This window comes from Mycteria americana, chromosome 1 (assembly GCF_035582795.1).
Source record: "Mycteria americana isolate JAX WOST 10 ecotype Jacksonville Zoo and Gardens chromosome 1, USCA_MyAme_1.0, whole genome shotgun sequence".
NCBI lineage: Eukaryota > Metazoa > Chordata > Aves > Ciconiiformes > Ciconiidae > Mycteria > Mycteria americana.
This window is the reverse complement of record NC_134365.1, coordinates 197555289-197575457: the sequence shown is the minus strand read 5'-3', so window position 1 is coordinate 197575457 and position 20169 is coordinate 197555289. Positions and strand designations below refer to the sequence as shown.

The 20169-nt window shown below is 44.4% G+C and overlaps 2 protein-coding genes across 5 annotated transcripts in view; both read right to left on the bottom strand.

The window, feature by feature from the left end:
• Nucleotides 1-246: 246 nt before the first annotated feature.
• On the bottom strand, nt 247-14707 carry N4BP2L1 (NEDD4 binding protein 2 like 1). Of its 2 annotated transcripts, none has more exons than XM_075490791.1 (5): nt 14501-14707; nt 6533-6657; nt 5595-5683; nt 4386-4462; nt 247-2225 (listed from the first exon to the last, which is right to left on the bottom strand). In XM_075490791.1, the coding sequence occupies exons 1-5, from the start codon at nt 14620-14622 to the stop codon at nt 1997-1999; spliced, it is 642 nt and encodes a 213-aa protein (XP_075346906.1). In that variant the 5' UTR covers nt 14623-14707; the 3' UTR covers nt 247-1996. The 2 variants fall into 2 exon arrangements, with proteins under 2 accessions (XP_075346906.1, XP_075346907.1); XM_075490792.1 differs by lacking the exon at nt 14501-14707 and adding an exon at nt 13970-14494.
• Nucleotides 14708-16002: 1295 nt separating this feature from the next.
• Nucleotides 16003-20169, bottom strand: part of N4BP2L2 (NEDD4 binding protein 2 like 2) — a 52881-nt gene continuing 48714 nt past the window's right edge. For 2 of the 3 annotated variants that reach the window (XM_075490781.1, XM_075490783.1), the window contains exon 10: nt 16003-18454. The gene's annotated coding sequence lies outside the window, so the exon portion shown is untranslated. The remainder of the gene's footprint in view (nt 18455-20169) is intronic. The other variant, XM_075490779.1, reaches the window with a different exon arrangement.

Genomic DNA, 20169 nt, shown 5'->3' with positions numbered 1-20169 from the left:
GTTTATTGTTACCAAACATAACACTTTAATTCTGAAATATTGCTCTGTAATTCTGCCATAGTTCTTGTACTTTTCCCCTCAAACTTTCCACGTAGGGCTAAAAGCTTTTGAGAACAGCTACGATTATTTGATTCATAGCAAAATGCCATACAAAGGTATTAACGACAGATCCTTGGTCAGTGTTTCTGAGCTACTCCTTCTTAAAGAAGCACTTGAGGCCACAGCATCATGAAAGATAATCAGATCTTTGATTTCATCAAATCTTTCTGCTGGGAGTGAGTACTTGAATTCATTACTTTGTTCTCGTTAATTTCAACAGGTGAAGCTTCTCAGAATTGGAGTTTCTCCACTGGAGAGAGAAACAGTCCTGCTAGACCAGCTGCCAACTCCACATTTTAGTTTGTTGTCAAGCCTGCCCCTTGCCCTGCTGCTTCCCACCAGGCATGGGTCAAAGGAGGGAGGATGTTTCAGAACTGAGACCACCAGCTTCCCACTCGGCAACCTTTCAGGGGTCCTGTGCCATCTACTTGGCTCAAGTGTTGAACTGGGGGTGGCTCCTGTCACCAAGCTGGACATTGTAGCAGGACTGGAGAACTGTACTGGGCCGACACAAGCTTGCTGATAGTTCTGTAAGCCTTTGTGCAATACTGCAGAGCCGGGTTCCCTAGGTTCAGAGTTATTTACAATGATACTGCTTCTTTAAATGCAGCTTGAGTATAAAATGCAATTCATCTTGTACATCTACTGTGTCCTGAAGACAGCTTGGCTTTTGCCCAGAAACAGTATATTTATTTATACCTCTTATGCTTCTCTGTCTGCTAAATTGCTAGATGAATAGCAGCAGTAGCCATATTTCTTAAGGTCCAATGTGAGCTGTCTTCATTTCCTACTGCAAAATAACTCACTATTGCCCTATTCTATAAGCACTGCCTAATAATCCATGCCTACTTAAAAAAAAATTGCCATCACAAATTCTGAGTTTTAAAAATGTTTGGTGAGGCTTCTTGATAAGGACATAATCAGCAGAATTTAACAACATGGATAAAACTACTGCAGGATAGCTTCTTTTCTCACTCATCCATCAGTGATGGCACTTAGTGGTTGAAGGAGTTTATTTCTCCCCTTACAAGAAAGTTTTTTTTCCTCCTTTCTTAAGTCATTATTTTGTACTTCTGAGTTAGTTTGGTAGCCTTGTGCTTCAGCTATTCAGAGCTGCTCCTGTAGCCCTGTTCCTACTTAGAAGTTAACAAGCACTAGCCTAACACTAATGTTTCCTTTTAGGAGCCTCCATATGTGGACTCATCTCAGGATCAGCTGAATTCCTATGTATTGGCAAGATAAAGGGCTCCATTTGGTGTGTTAAAGTGTTTCACCTCCAGGCTGGATAAGCTGTTTGGCTGTGATAGAGCTGAGGTAAGACCAGCATGAATCCAGACAGCAGAGGTGTAGATGGGGAACAGCACCAAATCTTGCTACAGTTCGTTAGAGCTATCTTTTCCACCATTCACTTTGCCTCCCTTAAAGCTAGCAGTAATGCTCTAGGCAAGATGGAGTGGGAAGATGCAAAAGGTTATACAGCCAGATATAACATATTAAAATGGGAAGAAATGACAGCTGCATGGAGAAGGAATTGGCCACATGGTCTGTAAGAAAGAATGAACTTAGGAATATTTATTGTAATCTATTAGTGACAGAGCGCGATGCAGGAAAAAACCTGAAAAGCCTGTGGCACAGCCAGTAAATTTCACCATAAGCTTGAATGGCTTTTCGTGGAGGAAGAGGCATGAGAGGGAGTACAGTTTGTACTGGGAATAGTGCTCTTAGATCAGTCATGTAGAGCTGTGAGATCATAATCCAGTGACATTTAAAGACGAGTAAGAAGTAATTTAGAAATGTAGTAGAAAAATATAAGAATAAAAAACAGTTTAGGAAAAAAAATGTAAAACTAGAGACTTTTATACCCTGATAATTAAAATACACTGAGGACTCCACCTCTTCAGTTAAACCTCATGTTGTTTGTACGTGCCACATGAGGTCTTCTGTTTGAGAAGGCTGGAGGGGGGGTGGAATGGGCACCCATGCTGTAAGCTGCATTTGGTCCACTGGAGCTTCTCTCATCTCTGCTTGGTTTTTCAGACCGAAGTACACTGTGGAAGGTAACATTGTGCTCGTATTGTTCTTTCATCCGTTGTATCTTTTCTCGAGGGACATGATGAGTATTTCTTCTGTAGCGTCAACATTAACAGAAAATACAAGTATTTAGCTGCCCATGTATTAGAGGTTATCTTAAGCTTGCTAAAGTTCCTGATATGTTCAGGATAATGCTTCATGTCCCTGCTGCTCTATTTCTAGCCCTTTTTTGCCAAATTGTTCTTCACTTCCACCTACTTCTTAATATTTTTGTGACTGCTGAAAAATGTAATGCAAGTATTTTTGTGGGCAGCCAGGACATAAGAAGTTAGACAAATGCTTTGAAATGTAGGCCAGGTAAGAAAGAGCTATGTAGAAGATCTCTATTATTTTATGTGGGTTTTAGTGCTAACGGCTTGTTAGCCTCAGGGTGAGCTTTTATAAATCTGGAGAAATGCAAACAAGGGCTGTAGATAGCCCAGACACTGAGTCATGATCAGCAAGTACAGAGGTCAGAAACCTGTTGTTGCTTTGTCTGAGTGCAAGTGGGGAAAAAAAATCACACCTGATGTAGCTCACGCTCCAGGGCAGATTTGTAAATGACGATAGGCCTGAGAGGGAGGGGAACAGGACGCTCAAACATGCAGGGCTTTCTGGATAGACCACAAATGGCTGCAGTCTCTTGACACATTAGTTGGAATTGTTTTTCCAAAGACCACCAGGGATCTCTACTTGTCTGTGAGTTTGCAAACTCTGAATATCTTTGGTTTTGCCATTTAGCTCTATTAGGCACAATTCATCATCTAGAATCTAAGTTTGTCCTGCAGCCATATTTTCAAAGTCTTGTGGTGTGCAAATCCTGCATTGCTCAACATGTTTTTTCCCTGGTGGAATTAAGGTGACAGTAACGCAGCAGGTTGCCAGCTGCAGCATCCCACGTGTGAAGCAGACACGAGGTCCTCCAGCAGCCAGTGCCCTACACACATGTGCAGCCTGCACCTGGGACCAGCAATCGGCACAAACCGTATTGCCAGTAAAGACACAATGTGGAACCAGACGGGAAGCAACCTTCAGCTGTCCCTGAATCATTTGCCAAAGAGCTGCTCCAAACTGAGTGTATTTGAATTAGCTTTACAGTGCTACTGTAAAAAGCTGACTTGTTTCAAATGATTAATAAAACAAAATACAAGGTACTGAGTAGCTCACCCTATAATGAATGATTACAAGTAAAGTCTGCCTCTGCAGTGATGCCCTGCAAATGGCTCCCAGCTGGTGCTGGTGAAGCAAGAGCTGACACTTGCAGTTGACTGCTAAGGCTTGTTGGTGTCCTCGCCTGCTTTCAGCCCCAAGCCATCGGCTGCCATCTGCCATGTCCTACCTCACCCTGGAACCGCCAGCGCTCTGGGCCATGGCCCTCTGCTATTCGTCTCTGTCACACACAAAAAGGAGCAGTGCTGATTTTTGGCTAGAATTCCTAGCTGGTACAAAACAAGTAAGTCAGTCGGAATGAATTACCCATGCCCTGTTTTCTTGCAATAACAAGTAAGTTAGCATGTGTTAGTTTCTGGATCTAGTTGATGGGAGTGCACTTGCCACTGTAACACAGTTTACAGCTGGTTGGTTAAAGGCTAGAAAATTAGCCTGCATGGAGTTTTTTAGTGATGTAACCATTAACCCTGCATCCACTAGCCAAACTAACATACTTGGAGCTGTATTTGGCTGCCTCTGTACCCTACCACATTATGCAGTGCAGAGTTGGTACATTCATTGTACCCCTTTTGCATGTGCACATTAAGATCTTTAGAAAGATGCTCTAGAAGCCCATTTCTTGACCACACTTAATGTAGCATCCCACCATTGCAAGACAATATTTGTTATGGTTACCTTTTTTAAGAACAGACCTCTGAATATTGTCTGTAGTGCTTAGATACATTTTGTGCCCAAATAGAGAGTGTGCTGCTCAAAATACAGAATGAAAATCAGGGGTCCTGCCCCAAGAAGCTTGCAGTATAAATACATGCTTCAGAGGGGTTGCTTTTTCTACTGCCTGACTCACTTCAGCACAGTCAGGCTCTTTCAGGGCCGAATTCACTGCAGACCAGGTACTGAGTAACAGAAATTTTCCACGGCAATCCTTCTGTTGTCATTTACTAGGTTACCTTTTAGGGTATATGAAGAGGAAGAGTGCTGACCTCTCTCAGAGCACAGCAATAAAATGAGAAGCTGTCTGCTATATCAAAGAGAAAAAGATGTACCTCGTCAGTTCTTGAACATTGAACTTCCAGGGTGTATCTGGTTCTTGGAATATAACTTCATATCTATTTTCACGTGCCTGAAGAAGTACACAGAAGTTTTAGAGGTATGGCTCCTGAGCTCAGGAGTAGCCAATCTGCCAGACCCCCTGAGATTTTATCAGGTTAAGAGACATATCATATGTACCAGGAGCCAGAAAGAGGACGATAACCATGACTCCCATCAAGGTACTGGTATGAGTCCCAGCTAGTTCATTTCCTTCTACATCAAAGGATTTGGGTCTCCCAGCAAAACCTGCCTCAGCATTGCCTCCAGTCCCCGTCCCCCACAGCAACGGCATCCTGGTACTTGAACTCTCTGGAAGTCACAGGTGGCTCGAGAGCCACAATTTGGCCAGGCCAATCTAGAGCTTCTGGTAGTATGAGGTCAACATCTCTCAGTATGCTAGTTCCAGCCACTAAGTCTACACTTTAGGTTTATTTAGGGTTTTGACTGGGGGAAAGGAGGCAGGGAAATCTGTTGGCTTTTTTACATCTTGCCCAGCTCTGACTGTGCTCTCTCACTCACTTCATAGTCACCCACAAGCATTCACAACTTCTGCTACTGGAGTGGCATGTCCAGGCTTTCCAGCACCACTATTAATTCGTGCCTCTTTTGTGCTCCCATATAAGTGATACTTAGACCCAAATTTCTTAACTGATAAGACCATAACCCCAGAACAGAAGCGTGAGTATAATGTTAGCAGACAGGCCACATGATGAAACTGTACTAAAAATATTGCCATCTCTGCCAGAACTCCTGACAAGAGATACCAATGTGTCTTTGAAGACTCTTTATGGTGTATTTTTCACAAGTCATAAACTAAAATTGTAAGTAAGTCATATCTTGATATATTTATCAACAAATAGTTTGGGAACTGTTCAATTCATGTCACTACTGGGGAAGGGGATGACATCCTGATCATCAAGAAGTTACAGGGCAAGTTCAAAGACACTTAATCTTTTCAAGTAATTTTGCCTTCACTGAGGTATATAGCTGACACTGGCACCTCTTCCCCCACTTTGTCACGCTAGCAATCCTTAACTATAGTTAGAGAACTAAGGGAAAACAGAAGTAATTCTTTTCAGCCATGTTAAGAACCGTTTCAGTAAGATCACCTCTTAAATGTCATAGCTGAGCATATAAAAGCAATAAATAAGTGCTTTCCCTACCATCATCACATACGGCTTCATTTCCCAAGCATGGATGTTGGTATTATCAATAATAACCGGGCTTTTCCCATTCTTCATTGCCTTGTGTGCTGTAACGTAACATATGAAGTAAAGCTAACATATATTAAGTAACAGACCAAGCCAGGTCTTACTAGCCCCAAAGCGTCCTTTCTTTGCCCACTGCTGGCACGGTTGGTTCCTCACTGGACTTGGGTCTGTAGCTACCACCCAAACGTGAGCAGAGGTCGGTGCCCAGCAGGTGCTCTCCTGGAGGAGGTGATGCAGCCACTGGCTGTGCCCAGTAGTAAGAGCTGGACCTCTTGTGGAACACACTTAGCGGTATCACCACACTAGGTATTTACAACAGCTAAAAATGACTGTTATTTGCAAAAGATTTCTGTTACATGACCTCGAAGTGTTTTCCTTTGCTAGAAATGAGTTCAGCGCACAGCCACAAAAGCATGTTACATTTTTCTCTCTGAAGTAGAGACCTGGGTTGTTTCATTCTCAAGCTTACAATTACGTTTGCATGTTTTCCCCCTGGCTATCACTAACTCCCCCAGTAACACCCCCTTCCAAGACAGGACAGACATCTAAGAAGTTACTGTCTGAAGGATGCGGTGCGTAGAGCTGTAGTGAGCAGCTGCTGCGCTGGTATTTGCATGCCACCTGCTGTTACCGAGCTTCAGCAGTGCTACCTAATAGTCACCGGTTTACTTTCTAAAATAACATCTATCAATCATCACCAACATTTTTTCATTCATAATTTTTTCTCTTCTAAGTCAGAAGAAATAAAATCAGAAGTGGTAAATGTATTTTTTTAACCGGTACCCCATGAACTTCAGTGTATGACACCATATTTTATTTTGGGGGCAAAGTTTAAAGTCAGACTGAAAAGAGAAACTATTCTGCAAAACCCCTGAATCGATTTCAGTCACCTCTCTTTTGGTTCCATTTGTGTGCATCCTCTAGGAAGTCAGGCTCAAACACGTATACACCGTTTTCGATAAAGAAGTCATCAGTACTAAGAACTACAGCACTGGGGTAGTCACGTTTCAGTTGTCTGAAAAAAACCCAAAAGATGAAAGCAGGATTAGTATATGCTAATGCATGCCTTTAATAGAGAACATTAAATCAAGAGCCATATGAATGCTCTGCAAATATGCACAGTGCTTCATTTGGAAAAAATCCCTGCTTAAAGAATCTGAAAGTAATGTAATCAGTAGATGGACACATAGGAGGAAAGGAATAGAGCTTAAAGGCATGGCCTTGTTTTCTTTAATTCAGCAGAGAAATCTACAATGGACTCCCAACATGAGTCTTTAATCATATTAACATATTCAGTTTTCTTTTAGAGTTCTCTGAGAATGTATGACTGTAAATAAAAAAAAAAACCAAACCACAAAACCAAACCTGCTAATCCCAGGTTAGTCTCAAAAGACAATTTGATCACGGGAGTTTTGCTAGAAAGAGATTTTTGAAGATAATTAGGAGGAATGATTTCTCATTTAGTAAAGATGGTCTATATTACCATCAGTTTGTCTTGGGGTTTTTTTCTTTTGGCTATAAAGCACAGAGCACTTTTTTTTTTAATTTGCAAACAAGTATCTGAGTGATTACTCAATATTTCCTATAATTTGTCGCACTTTTACGTTTCTTTCTGCTTTTCACTTGTCCCTGTTTTATTTAACCCTCCTCTTGTAGAGTTGAGTCATTTTTGTTTATTTTCAGCTTTTAAATATGTTTTATAAACAAATCTGAATTGCCTAGATTGGCAGCTCCAAATGCAACAGATCCATAAGACTGGTCCCCTGTGGTCAGTGGCAATCCCCCTTCTCTTCACACTGATGTGTCCCCCACAGTGATGCTCATTCAGACCCGGGATGCCCACGGAGGGTGGACACGTGTCCTGCTGTAAGGTGACCAGCTGCCTGGCAGACAGTGACTGGCTTACGTGGTGGCTTAAATATGAAGCATTCCTCTGCCAGTCCTTAGAAAGCATTAAAAAAAAATCTTAATGCAAAATTGTGTTCCCATTTGTGTGTAAGCCAGACTTGGTTGTGTCCATGGACTGAACTGTCTATTCTTTTCAACCAAGGGAGTGTTGGGGCGGGGGGGAGTCTCTGCAAGAAGTGAGGGGGAGCCCATGGCATCATGTCACTGCTCTCTGTCTCCGTAAGGCCCAAAATGTCACTGGAAAAGAAAGTCAGGCCAATCCAGAAATCTCGTGGCTCTCAGACATGAATGCTGCTGCCCTGCTATCTCACACCCCACATGGTCTCCAGTCCCTGGGACTCATTTTCAGCTTCCCTGATAAAACGCTTCTCTTCCATCCCCATGCGAAACAACTATTTCTCAATGTCTTATCTAATTGAGCAACAGCAAGGGAAAAGGTGCCTCTAGGTTATCGGCAAAAACCAGACACGCAGACAGAAAAGGCTTAAATGTGCCCTCGCAAGCTCCGTCCTTACCGTTTACTTACGAGTTTTATCCTAAACTGCCTGCTAGCAGCAATCCTTTGCTAGGATTGCATGTTGCATTTAGCTGAATAAAGGTCAGCTTCTGACTTGGTTCCGCCTCCACTGTAACTTCTATCACCTGCTGATTAATTAATGCTAATTTGTGGTAGCAACCAGCACGGAGAGCAGAGACTCACTGCTGACGGGCCGGCCAGGGCTGGGCTGCAGCCACTCACTGACCTATCATTTAGCACCTACGTGTTGTTATCTTCTAGCTCCAAAGAGATGTTTTATTCACATAATTACTGCTGGGCAAACACATCTAACAAAAGTCATGTTGCAAACTGTTAGCAAACAGTCAAATTATTTTTGCTTTAATTTTGGGCAAAGAATTCTTATCATGAAAAGCACGGGAGCACCTACTGCTTATCTGGTCACTCTTGCGCTGATAAACGGATATATTCAGCTCTCGCTATAATTCAGCACCTCACCTTTCCCACTGCTTTACCCATCTGCATCACAATCTCTCCTTTAAAAAACTGACTCTGCTAAAATATGTCATCCCTTTAACTACTAATATGCACATAAAATTGTACATAATAATAAAAGATCTCAAGATTATTTTTTTTCTTGCTCAATGTTTCCTTTAAAAATGTTCTCAATCAGTGCAAATTTTTTAAATTATTTTCTTAGCAGGTACCTTACGAAATGTTTAACACATACGTGCAGACTCGCATGCCAGCTTTAATATTAACCCTTTAAGCAATCTAAATAGTATGTGATTATCTGTAAACTCTGTCTACTATCCGCATACCACTGGTAATTAAAGTAGATAAAACTTGTGCTTCAAAGGAAGAAAAATATGGCACAAAATGTGCTAAGAACTATGAATTACTGTCACATTTGCTATATTCATACCAAACAAACTCCTACTAACAGCAACATAAGAAACATTAAGTGAGAAAAAGATGTTTTACCTTCTGCTTATTTTGCCATTTTTAACTTTTAGCATTCTAAAACAACCAAGCTGACACTAAAGTTTACGACCATTTTCTGTAATCCCCTATTGCCCACGAAGCTGACAAAAATCCTCCTTCTTCTGCCCCTTATAATTTCAAAGGGCACCCAAACCTCTTTAGTATGTTCCTTGAGAAATAAGCCTTCTGCGATCTACACAGGACCACAAGTTGGTTTAGAAGAAAGGTTTTACATAATCACATCAGGCTCCTAATCACTGTACGCAATAAAAATGTCTATATTTTAGCAAAATATACACCAGCTATGCAAAATGGGAGGACTTGTGCCCAACGTTATTAATTAATAAATTTTGAGCAGCACTGTAAAAAGAAAATTACCCATTGCCGTTAGATCGGTAAGCATAAAGCATACTTAGGAGGAAAAGAAAAATGAAATCTCTTTGCAAGATCAAAGGGTACATACGAGCTATGTTTGCATTTTTTAAAAAAGCCACTGAACTTGAAGGCCTGCATTGTGATAAGCAGTATCTGTCAAAGGTTCAGTATTAATTTGCCTACTTGGGACATTGAATTGCACAGTGTTACAGCTCTCTGTCTTGCAGTAGATACAAAATACGGTATGCTCTATATCTTGCTAAAGGAAAGTTTGCTGCTGTTTCAGAAAATAGGAAGGATAAGAAAATAAGAAGAGAAAGGGGGATGTTTCCTCTGCTTGCAATAAATCTCTCCAAACCCTTTTTCCCCCTTCCCCAAGATGAAGCACATTTCCACCCTAGATACCATATCGCATTAGACTGGCTGATACAGTTGGGGAAAAAAAAAGCTTACAGACATTTCCGCTCTTCTTCACATGTGAGACAACAGCAGCAACTTCATGTGTCCACCAGCAGGGCCTGGGACCCCCAGAAACATCAGGCTGGGCAGCGGACAAGCGTCGCTGTCTGCCCACACCAACCCCACCAGCAGCCCCGGCAGCAAGGATGCTTCTGAACAACTTGGCTAGTGTTGGTGCACACTCATCTGCTGTCTCACCTGCTCACATTTAGGATGGGTGCTGAGATTAAAAAAGGAGACTCTTTCTGTTGAAAATACAGCTGTGTTTCTGTTTAACCACAGCAGCATTGTAACAACTGCCTCAGTGAATAGATACGTGGTTTTGGAGTCTTCTACATTATTCATCTGAAGATCTGTTCCCACGATTTATACATTTTGAAGTCCACTTTCTTCTAAAGAGCATCTTCAAACAATCGTTTCAGATTTTTAACTGTATATATAGACAACAAAATAATTATTCAGGATTTCAACTAGCTGGATGCATTGGAGTACTTGGGAGAAGTCTCCATGATCACTAGTAATATCACTGGAAATAAAAAAAATCCGTAACTGTATTTCATAGGCTGTCATGTTTTTCCATCAGAAACTGTGAAAATAAATTAATTTCTGATATTGATCCCAGTAAGCAGATTGGAAGGAACATTTTCAGTGCTCAGAAGCTAGCAGAACAGTATGTCAGGCAGATCTTGGAGCCAGTAACTTCTCAAGCTACTTCCAATGCAATGGAGATGAGAGCACGTATGTACTGACACCACCTACAACCAATTCCTCTGGTCACTCTTTCTAACACAAAGTGTTCCCGTGGCATTTGGAAGCCTTAGTTTCGGCAGAAAACCAGAACTGTGAGAGCAGGAGCACATGCCCAGTGCTATCAGTTGCCTGCTGTGTTTTAACAGCTTCTGGTGCCCTGAGGACTTTGCCCCGGCGGGAGCCTGCCAGCCGAGCGCTGCGCTGTTGGCAGAGCACGTACGTGCCTCTGTGTCTCACCCGTGGGGGTTAGAGCCGCCGATGGATTTTGTAAAGCAACAGGCTGCGTGTCATATTTGATAAACACATTCAGGAGAACCACCTGAAGCGGTTTCATACAAAGGTAGATGTTTACAATTTTTACATGGCCACCTGGAAGCGGAGCTGCAGAGCTAAAGTCCACGAACCCTGTCCGAGCTGCAATTCTGCAGCAGGGTCGGGGTGCTGGTAACAGCGGCGGGGCTGGCCCAGGGCTGGAGGTGCAGGGACAAACTGGGCAAAAGCAGCAGAGGGAACTGAAGAAGGTACAGATTAGGCCAAGCAGCAATGCCTCAGTGCCAATGCATTTTTTCCTTCCTGTTCTGGAAGATTGCTCCCTCTGTGCTTCATAAGGGCGCACAGGAATGAACTCAAGTGATAAATCAAGAGCAGTGGCTGAAAAGTTGCATGTTTGATCATGCCCAGCCTAGTGCTTGAGCAAATCTGCTAGATAGAGGGTTACACGTCACATGAGTTGTGCATCACAGCAATATATTTATCGTAGAAGAGCTGGAAATACAGCTACTGTGCAATAGTCTGTTGGGGAAGCAGGTATGAGCTTGTATGCAGCTCATTTGATTTTTTGGAGGCATTTTTGGAAGCTATACCCACTACTGCACCTCAGATAACTGTTTTCTTTGCAGTTGTCCAGGTCTGATCATGAAATCTGTACTGTGAAGTCGGGGGGAACGCATTCAGGAGGAGAGTGTTACACATGCCTGATGGAGGCTATTGGAGATGCAACTCCCAGCTACCCCTCTTCTCCTACCCGCCTCTGCTGGTGGTGACGTATGGTGAACGGTTCGAGGGAGGTGGTTAGGGTCACCTAAAATATGTGGTTCAGGGAAGCATACTCTCAACAGTGAAGGAACTGGAAAGGTTTGGAGCTTGGTGATGAGTAGACCGACTCCTCGTTCTGCCTTGACTATTCAATGTATCACAGGTGAATCCTTTGCTGTCTTTACCAGAAACCAAAAACTAGACCTGAACTGATCCATACCGATGTCATGCTGCTCTGAGCTGGGGGAGCAACCGGGATGGGGAAACCATTTTAACAAAGATGCTGTAACTAAATCTTACAAAGCTGTGTCCAAAGTGTGCTAGGTGACACTGAAAGGTCAGGGAGACGAGTCACGGACCTGGGGTTGTTCCCAGGATTGTGTGATGAACTGAAAAGAGGCCTTTCTGCTGGAATTATCAGCGAGTTGCCATGTCACCAGTGATAACATTCACGGTTTGTGACGCTTCTGAGCACTTTCAAGATGTACAAGTTGTAACAGAAATACTGGCTGATACAAAGAATGAACGAATGGAGGTGTGTCTGAAAGCACCGGAAGAAACAACAGAGCAAAGGCTAAAACAACAGTACACGCTGACAACCAAGAACATCGTTAACAGCGATAAAACTGGGAAAGGTGCTGTTTACGCCCCCCCAAAGGCCAGCACTCAGCTAAGGCCCAGCACAGATGACTTGCCGCTGGAAGACCCGCGCTCTGAGAGCGGGAGGACAGCCAGCAGGTCACACCAGCCCGTACACACCTTCCTGCTTCCCCTCATTCCAACAGGGTGAGAGGCTGCAGCTGAAAAGACACCCAAAATGGGAAAATGAAAGTAACGGGCAAAAAAACCCTGCTTAATTCCGTGAATTAAGATTCCGTGAATCTTAATTCACGGAACACCAAGTAAGCAAAACTCAGAGGCAAAGAGGACAGCGTAGAAACTGCTGGCTGCGAGATGGCATAGCAGACCTGACCAAAACCCACCCTGCCACCACCAACCAAGAGGAACCCAGAAGAGAAAGTGAGGATGGGACAGCTGAAGGTCCTTGTCCTCTCTGATTTTGGGCAGACCACCTGTGCACATGCATCTTGGCACTTACAAGTATTTGGCTGTGATAGTGTGAGTGAATAGAATCTCAGAGACTGAATTTCAATGGGTAAAATGAGCTTACCGAGGATTTTGCAAATAACTATTACTTTCCTCCTCCAGTAGGATCTTGCACTGAGCTTTGCTGCAGTAATTTCCTGCAAACATCGCTTTGCTTAGCACATTGCATTTACCAACACTAAAAGGTACACAATGTGAGAATAGCAAATCTCAGAATTTTCTTGGCACAGTCCTTTCATAATCTGGACAGAGTACCTAATGGAGAGGTACTAAATGCAGTTTTTACAGCTGCCCTTTGATCTGTGTACTGTGGAATGGCCAAATGCAATGATACAATTAACAGGGGCTAGAAACAGAACGAGTTCCTCAAACGTTCATCTCACAGGGGACTAAAACAATACTTATAACTGATTTTGTAAATCTGTTAATAATAATTAATCTTGTGTTTTGACCTAAAAAAATTGTGTGTCAGTTATTTGCACTGGCTGAGAATACGGCCCCAAATCATTACGTTCTTACTGTACTACGAGAAGACCCAAACCCCTCTGAAGGAGAAGGGGCCTGCACTCACACGACCTCTTTAGGGAGAGACGTGTGCTTTGGGTGTCAGTAAAAACACAGCGTCTGGCTGTTCATTAAAGAACTTGGTCTTGCAGAAGTCCCGGGAGGCAGAAGGCACTGTGTGACAGGAACGACGGCACTGGAAAGAGGAAATGGTATGTTAACCCAGCGTACTGCACGGCTTCGTGCTGCCAGCTTTCACAGCAGAGCCCTTCCTGTGGCAACCCGTGATCTCAGCATGGTTTCCTCACCCAAGCATGGGAACCCGAGTGAGAAGACGGTGAATGTTCCTCTTTTGATGGAGAGTGGGTGGCACCGGGAGCTGTGAGATACCAGACCGTGCAATTTTGGGACACCAGGCTACGGCTACACAGTGTCACGCCGACTGCGGTACCGCCCCCCAATTTTTTTTTTTCTACCTATTTTTAATCAGTCTTGGAGCTGTCAGAGAGTGGACCAGTCTCCTCTGCCCATTTTATACACCCCTATGGCTCTGACCAGGAGTGCAGGACATCATGAAAACAGAAGTCAGAGTTGTTGTCAATTTTCAGTCGGGGAGAAGAAGTGCTTCACTGTGTTTGTGATTAACCACCAAAACAAGCACCAGTCTGGTGCTTTTTAGAGAATAAACAACAACAACAACAACAACTACCTTGGCTTGGGTGATGAGTCCATCTTACTAGAAACATCCCTTTTGGTTCGGCTCACCCAGAACACCACCACACAGTCCTATAGGCAGTATATCCATGAAGCGTTACAGGTAGCTGGAGCAATATTAAGCTTTGAGCCGTTTCTGAAGACAGCGGAGGCTTCCAAACGACTGTGCTTATTCAAGGTTCCTGCGAGGCTCCCACTTCCCTCCCGAGCCAAAAAACCAGCTCCGAATCGGTGCCTCAGCCTTCTTCCAGCGGTTTGCAGCAAGCGTTTCCCGTCCTCTGCTCCGAAGCGGCAGCCGGCTGGGCAGAGGGCTCCTGAGGCACCCGCCCGGCTTCTCTGCCCGCACCGCACCGGCTGAGCCCCGCTCCCGGCACAGCCACCCCGCGGCGGGGCGGGGGGGAGCCGAGCCGAGCCGAGCCGCGCCGCAGCTCGGGGAGCGGCCGGCGCCGGAGGAGCGGAGACCCGGCGCCGGAGGAGAGACCCGCCGCCGCCACGAAGGCCAAGGGCTCCGGCGCCGCCGCCTTACCTGGCCAGGGTGCTCTTCCCGGCGCCCGGCAGCCCCCGCAGCAGCACCAGCCTCCCGCGGAAGCGGCCCCGCGGGGGCTGCAGGCTGAGCCCCCCCAGGGCGCGGAGCAGCCGCTCATCCATCCCGGCGGCCGAGGGCCCGGCCCGGGCGCGGCGCCGGCGGGGCGGCCCCGGCGGGGGGAGGCGGGGGCGGCCGGGCCCGGCCCCAGCGGCGGCCTGGACGGGGGGGGGAGAGTGGGGGGGGGGGGCCGGGGCAGCCGCTCCGGAGCCTGGCCCCGGCGCCGGCCCCGGGGAGGCGGCGGGACCCGGGGGTTCGCCCCACGCCCCCCGCGGCGGCTCGCAGTGGGCACGGGGCGGGCGAACTCCGGCGTCCCTCCGCGGAGGGTGGGTTGGGGCTCGGGCTCGCCCGTGAAAATGAAAGCTGCCTTAAAGAGAAATACACAGGACATACACAGAAATACACAGGACAGCCGCGGCTCAGTCAGGCGGACAGCAAACCCGTCCAGTTACGGCACTCGCTTTCTACCCGGAACATTAGCCCAAGATACCATCTTTAATTATTTAAAATCAAGGTTAATCTCCAAGTTCTCAAAGTCAGGAGAACACACGCCAGCGGTGAAAATACTCGGCTCCGGGTATTTTACTCGGAAATACTGGGCTCCGGGCGCTGCCCGTCCGTGCCGCGCAGCGCAGCGCAGCGCAGGGCAGCCCCGACAGGGAACCGGAGCCAGCCACAGCACCCCAGGTACGGACCGAGCTTTCTTTTTCTTTCCTCCTTTTTTTTTTTGACAGTGATGGAGCTATTGGAGTCAACCTACCCCCCCGCCAAAAAAACCCCAAAAAAGCAACCCACAACAACAACAAAAAAAACCCCACACAACAAAACCCCCAAACAAAACGGCAGACAAGGATTCCAAGCAGCTGTAGCTAAATAACTACCCTGCACAAATGACCCTGTGCATCACGCTCGCTACATCAACTTTACTTTTTTCCAAACGTATTATCACATGAAAAACTATAGGAAGTTTAACAAGATTTGTTTCCCCTGCAGAAAACCAGACCTGCTTCAACTTGATCACCACATAAGCCAAAGAAAGAAATGAGAGTTTCCGATTAAACCAGAAATGGTTGGCGTGCTGTCACGCTCGCTCTCTGGGCCGCACCCAGTATGAGCCCCAGCCGGGGCAGAAGCCAGGCTGAGGGGGGCCGCCCCGCCATGGCACCACCCCGCCGGAGCTTTAGGTTCAAGAGTTTGCAAACAGTGCTAAAGAGAGCGCTCACTGCGAAAGCTCAGCTCCCTGGGACGTGGCACACCAACGCCAGATGAATCAAGTGGGGAAAAAAGTGGCAATTACATAAACTTTGAAATTCAAAGATAGCAGGTTTTTTTTTTTTAAAGTAAACTTAAACTGGCAACACCCTACTAAAAGATGAAACACCTTTTGTCCGTACAAGAATACTGTGAGATTTTGAAAACTGTTTTTATTTTAAGGATTCTGGAAGGTCAGTATTCAGTAACAGAAAATATAGGCAATTCAGATTTCTCTCTCAGTAAATAAAAGTAGGAAGAAAATATTAACCCTTGAGTGGCATTTTCTTGAAATCAAACTAATTTTTCTGTTGCCACTGGTACCTCAGGTAAGTCCAAAGCTTCGGTTATGGCCAGCATGAATTACCTTCCTCCTCCCCATTACATTTTGCATAATGTTCTGCTGGCAGAAGAGCAGCAGAAGAGCAGCAGGTTTCCAACCCAGGAAAGGAAAAAAATCACACATACTTATGAGAAATGCATGAAAAAAGTGCAGCCAGTAAATTTTGCCAGTGGTACAACATCAATTTAGAAATACATACATCTTTAACTGCTCACAGGTATACGCAATATTTGTTTTGAGTGGAGAGTGGGGACACACCAGCAATTCAGACCACGGTGGAGCTTCAGCACGACTGCAGTCAGGTACTGGCTCTGCAGCTGGTGCACAATGAAAAGGGTGCAGGGAAAGATGAGAAAGAGGAGCTGAATGAAGAAATGGATAAATATTCCAGACTTGGGAGCTGTGGAAGCGGGAAGTATTGCTTCTGACAAGTACACACAACCTAAGCTTCCTTGCTTCTCCTCTTCTCATTGATCTTTTCTCACCCTTTTCACCATAAGTGAGGTGATAGTTGTCTTCTCTGTCACTCCCTCTCACTACTAAGACATTTCCAGCCTTATGTGTGACAGTTTATCTCATAATTGACAAAGCTTGCTCTTTCTGATTAAATTCATTTTCTCCTTAATTATTAACTTAATTAGGTGTCTTTTGATGTGTCCTTTCACCTCCCTCCATTCTCTACTGCCCGTCTCACCTTTGTTACTTGCTATTCCCACAAGCACTCGTCATTTTTCTCATAAATAGCGATCCTTCATGATCCTTCTGCCCCCAACAGCCCCTTCTCTTTCTGGTCCATCACACCACACCTCCTGCTTTCTGCTTTCCTCCTCCCGTTTGTGGTTACACTCATGTCCTTCTGCAGGTGAAAGTGCCAGCCACCTCGGCATCGTGAACTGGGTCTACCCACAGCACTCCGTTCCTGGGCATCCCAACGCCTCTTTAAAGGCAGATGCACAAGAACATGTCACATTTTATGGACACAGCTATACATCAGGGTAGTTTTGCGCTTCTCTGGAAAAGTGACAGAGGGCTGGTGGAGACACCTTGCCCTGTTTAAAGCCTCCACAGAAAAAAGAACATAGATGAATCCAATCATGCCTTGGAAAAAAAAAAAACCACAACCAACCATGAAATTGTGTTTTAAAAACATGGGATGAAATTAATCACCTATGTAATTTAGCTCACTCTACATATGTAAATATTTCCCACTTTTCTGATACCTCTGTGGGCCTTCCATAGACATTTATCGGAGCAAAATTTTAGATTTTTACTGTCAAGGTTTTATTAATTTTTGCTGCTTGTCTCCACCAGGAAATCAACACTCCACTTGTGTTACTGGGATAATTTCCTCAGTAGCAGTTGTTACCGGTAAGGTTACTGTTCTAGTTGAGGAATAATCATCATGCTTAATTTTGAAGGAAAACCCCAATATTAAAAACAAAAAAAGGAAAAAAGAAAACAACTGCTCTTAGTTTAAATTTCTTATCACATCATAAGAATTTTAAGTGAAAAAATGAAAAAAGGAATACCACTAACAGAAACATCACATCACTGATTACCAATGCTAGTTATAGGTCTTACCAGTCTACCAGAAACCATACGCATCTTTCCTCCAGTGTGTTTGAATCAGGTCTATAGAGAAATTTTCTCCTTATTTCTATAGTCCCCAATGAGTCTAGTCAGAAGGAAGCATTAAGCCTTGTTTCAGGAGAAAACAAGGTAAGTTGTGCATCTCTGGGTGAAAGAATAGGAGCGACTGATGAAGACTTACTCCACTTGACATTGTAAAGAGACTGGGATGTAATTATGAGTGACAGGATGAAAGGTAAGAGCAGGCAGAAGTAGGGTAAGACACCTAATTAACAACAGAAAAACAGGCACCTTTCTCTGCAGGTAGGCATCACTACCAGTTCATGGGCAACCTCTGGCATCCTGATACAAGAGAAGTAACTACCAGAGCCTGAAGCTCACACCTCATGCTGACAGACACCTCCTTTCTGCCTACTGGTCTCCACTCTCAATCTCTTTGTACCACGCTCGAGGACGTACTGAGAAGGTATAAATCCCAAATGGCTTCCGAAAGTGACCTTTTGCCACACACAACAAAAGTTACCTCAGTTTTGATTTTTATTACGTGGACAGAGAGGTTGATATCAGGGGGCTGTGGAGGGGTGGGGGGGACGATGGCCAAAGATTCACACCAAAAACCTGCAGTGGTTACTTTCTTCCAGGTTATTTCTCACACTTAAAATCCTTGGTGGCCAACGGAAGTCCTTCCATGGTGGAATCAAAGTGAGAAGTTTCTGAAACAAAAAAAGAAGAGACTCTGCTGAAATACCACAACAGTCAGACTGTAGAAAGACTTCAACAGTTGCAAATCCGACCCTCAGACTGAGAAGAGTTCACCTGCCTGATTATTTTTAAAAGTCTCTTTCTTTCTCATACTTTTTAAAAAGTTCAAAAGAATGGAGAGGAAGCAGATGATGGAAAGCAAAGGAAAAACAAGAAATGCAAGGAGAATGGCAAAGGAAGAGAAGCAAACGTGGATGTCAAAACTAGAGACAGTAAGGACCTAGCAATCTCAAGGCTGAAAAATAAGGAGAAGAGTAACACAGTGGTATTTTTTTTTTCTCTCTACACATCACAAACACTATATAACAAATAGCCATTCAATCAATACTACGATAGCATAGCTACATCTCCTAATTGTTTTGTTATGTTGCAAATTTATTCCCCTGTTACATTCACTCAGGACCCCACGGGCCTCCAAGTTACGGAGTTCATGTGAGGCACGAGCACAACCTGATGGTTACTCTTTTCTGAGAGCTCCAGAAACACTGTTCTGGGCAGCTCTTGTTCCCCCTGGTAATTATACTCTCTGCTTAAGTAAATTTTAGGCCAGGTTTTCCTGGTAAGCACTATAAAAGGCAGGTGAGGTTTTCTGGTCATAATTCTGTACACTTTTTCTTGCTTCATTTTGTTTAAAATTAGTGGTTGAATGTCAAAGGATAGAGAAAATACTTCTTTTATTATCTTTGTATCAAAGTAGCAACTGGAAGAGGTTTGGCCATGGGATGGTATTTTCTGTGGCACTACTGGAAGAATGCTTTAGTTTGCTTTGTATCTTTTAGATTCTTTTTTTCATGCTAGCCAAAAGACAGTCCTGCCTGTCCCAGCTATACGTTCCTGCTCCTTTGCCCGTGCCCTGCTGGTTGCACAACTCTAGGACAACTTGTTTCAGCTTTATGGTCCAGCCTGAAAACTTTTTGGATGCCTTTATGCCTTGGATGATAAAGCTGAACTGCCTCACTCTCTGGCTGCGGAAGCACCGCGTCCGGCAAAGGGAAGTGACGGGATAGCACGGCCCGGGGAAAGAGGGGCGATAACACATCTCATCAAGAGATTTGGCTCATCAAAACCACGACCCTACCGGGCTGTCGCAGAGGAAGTGTTCCTACAGGGAGTTACTGCAACGTGACTGCTATGCTTCAAAACCAAACATTCCAGCTTTTATTTTGCAGTAGTCCTGCAGTTAAATGCTTAAACTGACGCGGGGTTTTGTCCTCTTGTTCTACATTTGTAGAGCATCTGGCACTCGGGAGTCCTGGTCTAAGGAGAACTTCTAGGCACTGAAATAATCCTGTTTTCACTGATCTCAGCGTTTTTTAATTTGAGATCTGTTGCTTAACCTCCAGAACAAATACTGATGTGCTGCCAATGCTGCAATAAGGAGCTCTCACAACAACTTGAGATTAACTCTGTGTTTTCGCAGAGGAACTGTTCACTGTTCACTCTGCTATTTGAATAAAAACACCTTTTCACAACATGAATACAGAAGCACGATCATCTGGCTAACAGATAAAGTTGCAGTTGGCCAGTAATGCTTAGTTTACTCTCAAATCTAAAGGGACTGAAAATGATCGTATTAGGTCTCCATTTATTTTCTATGATTTAAAAAGCTTTCAGTAGGAATGCCTCAGTTTTCTTACATTTTTTTTTCCTGACACTTGATGAAATC